At 46.8% G+C, this 7,337-nt stretch overlaps 1 protein-coding gene across 3 annotated transcripts in view; it reads right to left on the bottom strand.

The window, feature by feature from the left end:
* Positions 1-2,512: 2,512 nt before the first annotated feature.
* slc8a1b (solute carrier family 8 member 1b) overlaps positions 2,513-7,337 on the bottom strand; it is a 102,690-nt gene continuing 97,865 nt past the window's right edge. For all 3 annotated transcript variants that reach the window (XM_076046289.1, XM_076046287.1, XM_076046288.1), the window contains exons 10-11: positions 6,239-6,342; positions 2,513-5,044 (exon numbers count right to left, since the gene is read on the bottom strand). In XM_076046289.1, coding sequence (XP_075902404.1) covers positions 4,772-5,044; positions 6,239-6,342 — 377 coding nt within the window. In that variant the 3' untranslated portion in view covers positions 2,513-4,771. The remainder of the gene's footprint in view (positions 5,045-6,238; positions 6,343-7,337) is intronic.

Below are 7,337 nucleotides of genomic sequence, written 5' to 3'. Positions count from 1 at the left end.
GGGGGAGGAGACAGAGAGGGACAGAGAGACACCAGAACAATACACATGTTGGCCAGGAGAAGTCTATTTCAATCTCACTGGCCCACAAATCAAGGTATGGCTGTAACTTCATTTATTATCGGTTATTTTTTTTTTCCTCTTGAATGTTTGTCGTCTTCCTGCGTCTTTTTCCTTCATCCTTCCGCATCGAAACTTCATTAGACGTTATTCCAAGAGTAGAGAAATAGCTCCGGCAAGGTTTGTTATTTATTGCCCCCAGGGGGACGTCAAGTTACGGCGGCGACGCCTCTCAGCGAGACGGCGCTCACGTAAAAACCAGCAGTTTTTGTTTTTTTTGTCCTTCCTTCCTTTTCTCTCCTTCACTCGGTGCGTCGCTTTGCTTTGACTCCTCCGTCTGTCTGAGCGACAGTCAGGTGGAAAAGTCAGACGGGTCACACGGCCGCGTCCGCAGCGACTCTTAATTGGTTCACAACAGATGAAAACACCACTGTACTTCTGTTTTTTTTTTTTGTTTGTTTTTTTGTCTACATCATAATTGTGTACATCAGTCAAAATACATAAATCTGTTGTCGTTTACATCGAAAGCGACTTTCAGGAACGTTTTCAACAAAACAACAGCAGCTTCACATAAGCGACGAGAGCCAGTGCATTGCTTCACCGTTGTATTTGAAAAACCTGCCCTTTTTCTTCAAAGCCCTCCCACAGAAGAAAAGAAAAAGAAATGTCCGCTTTAGCGTACAGCTCAATTTCATACGTCTCGCTTGCTTGGTTCTATATTTACAGTAGCGAACCTTCAAACTTCAAAAGCCTGGAGCAGGGCGGCCATTCAGTTGCTCATTCTTTGCCTCAAGCAGCTGCGTTCCAGGAGAAACGTGGATCATTTAAAAATCCAACATGGTAAAAATGGGCAAACCTCCTAGTAGCCTCTCGCCAGCGGCCTTTATCTTCCCGGGTTGCGGTGCAAACAACAGCTGTGGTTGGTCTGCAATCAGCTTCACGTCAGAGCAGCTTTGGAGTCAAGCCGGAGAGACGGCTTGCAGCGTCTTCTGCAGCGATTGGCAGCAAACTGATCTGATGCAAACAGCAGCGTTAAGCCAATGCACGCCGGCGGCAGCAGCAGCAGCGGCAGCGGCAGCAGCGGCAGCAGCAGCAGCAGCAGGCACATTTTCAGTAAATCCAACTCCAATGGTGACCTCAGAAAGGTGAGTCGCTGCTGAAGATACTCAAAACATGATGCAAAGTTTTTTTCTTTCTATTTCGCAAGCTAGCACATTTTTATTGTATTATCATTTTATTTTTTTTTATTTTTATATATTTTTTTTTACAGTGTATATACCTTAAGCTCCATGCCAGTGAAGAGACAAAATTAAATAGAAAGATTATTATTACTATTATTATTATTTTTAGTGTTAAAACAGCAAGGCAATTATTACGTCTCTCTTTATAGGATTAATGAAAAATGGGTGATGTTTGGTGCTTTTTTTTTTTAATAAAAGACCCACTGGTTAGAAAAACCCCTTCACAGGTTGGACTGTTTCAGATAGAAATATTTCCCTTTGGCAAAACAGGGGTAAACTGCCACTCCAAGGCCTTTGAACTTTTAGAAACACCTACACGACTGGACAGCCAGTCAGGCGAGTACGAGGGTTTAGCCATTCGCTGTCACGCTTCCTTAAAAAGTCAAACTGCTCTGATTATTTCTTTCCGACTTTGCAGCGTGAAAGAGGGGAAGTCGACCTGCCGGAGGGTTTCTGTCTGGAATCGATCACGTCCTCCTCGTCTGTTGGGCCTCGCGTGGAACTTTTAAGCCATTCCAGAGCCGTTTGCCCCATTCTTGTCGCGTTGTTAATGGTCACGGCATCCTAAAACCATTCCACGTGTTTCCTCGTCTTCAAAATGTTGTGAATTTGGAAATAAAAACCTGATCCGATTAAAGTATAGAGATTTTTTTTTCTCTCTCTTGAATAGTGCTAAGATTTGGACTCACGATTAGTCCAGACGACTCACATCACAAGGCAGATTTAAATGATGACTTCTTATATAACAAATTAGCAAAATAGATAAATCACAACGGCAACAACATGAGAGCAGTTATGATGCATATGTTCGATGCAACAAAAACAAACATTTCAGTCTATAACCGAAGCAACAACTCTTATGACAATTTAGTTCTCAGTGATTATTTGGCTGATTTGACAAAAAGAGTTAACAGTCTCAGTTGTAAACCTGCCCGACAGTCAAGTTGGGCTTAAAGACGAACATTCTTTATGGATTTTGGGACGAACGTGTTTGAATTGTGAATCGCTGAGGTTGAGGTGACTCGACTGCTCAAGAGTGACTGGTGAAAGACGACTGACTCCCAGCCGTTCAGCCTGTCTGCTGTCTGACTGGCTCCAGTGATGTTGCTGTTTATGCTCCTGGACGCAGGTGTGGAAAAGACCTCGACCAGCTAGTCTGCCACGTGCAGCTGTTTGGGTTCATGTTTAGCGTTTTGCACTGCCAGTGCTGTTAAGACTTAAAGCTTTTGAGGGTTGATAAAATACAAATGAAAACTTTGATGAAACTCTTTTGCCTGAATTACAAGGATAAATTCATCTTCAAATATGTGGCTAAAAAACAATGACGTGGGGATTCTAAACAAGACGTACTATATAATATCTCATTAACTAGTCCTTGGCCTTGAAGAGGCGTCAGTTCAGTCCTGAAGAGGCAGAGTCGTGTAGATAAAAGTTCCTGACTACACCAACCGAGCTGCGGCTCGCCCCCTCCAAAAGCCTTCTGCAAGGGCAGAATATCCATAAAGCGTACGAGTGGGAAACTACACCGATGGTTTCATTTGTCATACGGCCACGTTGGAATCCTGCTAATCAAGCGGGAAAGACTCCAGCAAGGCTCTGCCAAAGCACTTTGCCTTATTGGAATGCTCGATCAAATATTAAACACTGCGGCGGACCCGGAAACCCGCTCGGCCAATGGAGCTGTCAGGTATTGCTGTCGTCTGCCAAACCCACGGTTGAGCGATTGGTGGGATTGTGTACGAACACAAATTATTGTTGAGTAGCCCAACGCAGAGTGAACGATGGGAGGAACTGCAAATCACGGTGCCCGGGGGAGGGGGGAGGAGGGGGGGGGATTAGTGGTTGTTTCTCTCAAAAAGCCCTTCAAGGTTGGCCCGCCGACCAGCCAGGGGGATGAAGAAAAATAATCAAGCACAAAGAAAAGTGGATTTAAACCAACTGGCATCAAAGTAATAAAGACTCTTAAGAAGAGAGAGTTAAGAAACACACAGCCAATGAGGTTAGCGGTACCTTCGACTTCCACACCATCTCGTTGGTGGAATAAAGTAACAATATTCCGTGGTTACAGATTAAAAAATAGACTAAAACGAAAAAAAATCAACCACCCAAAACACCCAAAAACCTAAATACTTAAGCAACGCCAGAAGATTCTTCAACAGTTTGAAACGGTAGAGCGGCCACTTGACCGTGGACGCGTTAAAGGTAAAAAGCAGGCTAAACCCTTTCCTCGATTCAAAATAGACCTTAGAAATTATTTCAATCTACAGTATAAAGTAACAGAGAGAGAGAGAGAGAGAGAGGGAGTGGGAGAGAGAGGGAGAGAGAGAGAGAGAGAGAGAGGGCACGATCCAGGAGTGCATGGCAGGAACCGAGACATTCAGAGGGAAAAGGGAAAAACCCAGAGGAGCCGTTCACGGCGCGATCAACTCTTACTTATTTACATTTCCGGCCTTCCAACATCTTCCCGTAGGTTTTTCTTTTCTTTTTGTCAGCCACAGAAGAGTCTCCCCCTACAGGCCAGAGAAGGCGTGGAAAAAAAACTTATCGTACGAAAGCGCTGTTGCTTTTTTTTTTTTTTAAACATCTCACGCAGCGACGGCGACACGAGAGGCAACTCTTTTTTTCACAGTACTTGACCATGTTTCAAAAAAACAAGAACTAAACAAAACAAAACAAAAAAACACGCACACACACGAGCACAGAAGTCACACGATAACACACACACACACACACGCCTGCGCGCAAGCACGCACACAGTCTTTTTCTGTTGTCGGCAACAAGTTGCGGTCGATAATATCAGATTTCTGTCAGTTTGGTCTGGCCATGCATCTACGCAATGGTAGTTTGTTGTTGTTGTTGTTGTTGTTGTCGTTGTCGTTTGTAGTAGCTGCTGTTCACACTGTCCACAACCCCCCCGCCAGCATCAGAAAGGTGGTGTTTTCTTTGTTTCTCTCTCCTCTCCTCCTCCTCCTCCTCCTCTCTCTTCTCCATGGGGTTTAGGACAACTTGATTGGCTTGTATTTTACGTGTTAAGACAAACAAAGTCAAATCGCTGCGTCCTGGTTTCTCTCCTTTTCCTACATTTTCTCCTCACGCCGCTCCTCCTCTCGACCGTCTACGCTTTCCGTGTTTTGCTGTCGTCCTTCCATGCATCCAGACCTGATCGCACCGCGTGGTGCCACGCTTGACACCGCTGCCGTTCCTTCATCCGCCCATCCATCCATCCATCCGTCCGTCCGTCATCAAATCAACTGTGCTAAAGGGAGTGGGGAGCGATGGTTTACAGAGACGGCCTCCATTCTTCTCCTCCACTCCTCCCACTTCCTTCCTCCACCTCAGCTGGGCAGCGTCCTTCCTGCTCTCCTTCTCTTCTTTCGTCGTTCTTCAATCATTTTTTTTCTTTTTTTTTTTGAAATCCTCCCACGCCCTCGCCGTTTCTCCCCCTCCCCCACCGACCACACACCGGGGCGGCTTTAGAAGCCCTGGATGTGACAGTAGGCCTCCAGAGAGGAGAAGAGGATGTAGAGGAGCCACAGGCTGACGAACAGCATGGTGGTCAGGACCTTGGAAGTCCGCGGCCCGCCCAGCTCGCCGCCGATCTCCGGCCGCCGCCGGTACATCAGCGTGGCCACGCAGATGAAGGCAAAGATGGTGAAGAGCGTGACGGAGAAGGCCAGCCTGCCCGGGTCCACTCGGAACTCGTTGCCTTTGCTGCCGTGGTAGATGGCGGCGATGGACCACGCCACCTGCAGGAGGAGAAACACATCGCTCTGACCGTCAGAGTGTTTATCGTGGGAGTGAGTGATGAGATGAGCGAGATGTCAAATGTTGAGCTGGTTCTTCTCAACGCTCATCTTATCTAATGTGTTGCTGTGGACAGGACTGACAGGAAAGTTTATTGCCCTCAGGGACTAATGCAGTATTCTGAAGCTGAATCTGAATCACCGCTCAGTCAGGACCAGCAAGGCCGACTCTGCTGGCCTCAACTGACTTAGAAAAGTACATTTTCCCACAAATAGGAACACAGTTATTCTCCATAGTCTGTTCTTTTCACATCGTATTATAATCACTTGGTTGCTATGGTTCCTCCTGTTGTATATTACAATAGAGTTTTCATCCAATCACATTCCAGCTAGCTTGTGTTGTCGGATTCTATGAAATCTGCCTGAGGCCTTCAGAATCAACATTGCAGGCTCCTGTCTACTGTCAGTGAACGCACCACCGTCAATTGCGACGGCCAATCAGATCAGGAGTCTGCGATGCCGAGACCGGCTAGCTGGTCTTCACACGTACACGTCCTGTGATTGGATAAACACTGAGAGCCTCGAAGACTGAACTCAACCAGCTGCCACCGTGACGAACCCACAATGTTTGAAGGAGAAGATAAAGATGTTATTGCTGAATCATCTGCAATTTATTATGTAAATAAATGTGGCGCGTTGGCGCAGCAGCTGCGTCAACATCTTCAATCGTTTAATATTTGAAGAGTTGAGTTGTTTGTTTGGTTTCTGGCCCGTTGGTCTCTCATATGAAACAATGTGCAGTTTACTGGTAAAGAGTTTAAGTTCACAGAGTGCAGCTTTGGTGGACTTATTAAAACTTAGTTGAGGAATCTCTTAAAATCGAATTTCATTTGTGAGTATTGACAATATATATATATTTTTAAATATATATTTTATAAGTTTTACGATTGTTAAATAAGTTTCGCTTGACTAGGTCACCTGTTGGTGTAGTTCTCTATGGATTCTCGAGCTGTGGTGTCATATTGAGGTCATCACGAGGAGTATTAATTTAGGTTGGACTAAATATGACGTCGGTGATGGCCTCGGTGTGAAACGCACGGCCCACCACGGGCGGCGAGACGTGCGTTCACACGAGCTGTGAGTGGAGAGTGGAGAGTGGAGAGTGGAGAGTGGAGTGTTTGTGCGAGGACGACTCACCCCGATGCCCAGGAAAACGTTGACGGCGTTGGAGCCCGTCACGTTACCGATGGACGCGTCAGCGTACTGGTCCTGGATGGCGGCCACTTTGCTGGCAAACGTATCTGGACAGGCAAAGAAAAAGAAAAGATGACGTCGTCGGCAGATTCATCACACGCACGTCGACTCTGAAAAGCACAAATGGACATCGGCAGGTTTTCATGCGACCGCACAAGAAAGGCTTCAGAGATTCTGCGGAGCTCAAAACGGCGAAGGACGTACTTGAAATGCAGAGTGCGTCTAATTATTTAAAAAAAATGAACAATGTCTGTCTCGCCTCATCCAGACAAAAAGAAAAAAAAGCCTCATCCTAAATTAGACACCAAATCTTTAATCCTGTTACAGTGTTTAGTCGCTGGCAGGCAGCAAAGGCCAGACGTTGGTCAAAGATCAATAATTTACAAGGATGAATCACCGCCCGTGGCGCCACGACAACAAATCTCGGCCTGCCAACGGTTTGGTTTTTGTGCCGCTCGGGGCCAGAATATTTTTTTTCTCCACCTGGTTTCAGGACAAACAGCAGCAAAGGCTTTTCCAAAAATCTTTGGATGGTCCTCCATCCATTGTCATTAGTGGGCTTTGTTCTTCTCACGTGGCTTGATGCAGATTCAGAGACGACAAAAAAAAAACAAAGAGGTGTGATAGGAAACAATAGAGGCGGGGGGAGAGGATGGGGAGGGAAGAGGGAGAGAAAAGGAGGGATGAAGGAAGGATGAAGGAGGAGGGAGGAGGAGGGAGGAAGAGGGAGGAAGGAAGGATGAAGGAGGAGGGAGGAGGAGGGAGGAAGGAGGAGGAGGAAGGAAGGATGAAGGAGGAGGGAGGAAGGAGGAGGGAGGAGGAGGGAGGAGGAGGGAGGAAGAGGGAGGAAGGAAGGATGAAGGAGGAGGGAGGAGGAGGGAGGAAGGAGGAGGAGGAAGGAAGGATGAAGGAGGAGGGAGGAAGGAGGAGGGAGGAGGAGGGAGGAGGAGGGAGGAAGAGGGAGGAAGGAAGGATGAAGGAGGAGGGAGGAGGAGGGAGGAAGGAGGAGGAGGAGGAGGGAGGAAAGAGGAGGAGGGAGGAA

This window comes from Nelusetta ayraudi, unplaced genomic scaffold (assembly GCF_046127955.1).
Source record: "Nelusetta ayraudi isolate G7.1 ecotype Tasmania unplaced genomic scaffold, CSIRO-AGI_Nayr_v1 ptg000089l, whole genome shotgun sequence".
Taxonomy (NCBI): Eukaryota; Metazoa; Chordata; class Actinopteri; order Tetraodontiformes; family Monacanthidae; genus Nelusetta; species Nelusetta ayraudi.
This window is presented reverse-complemented; position numbering and strand designations above follow the sequence as displayed.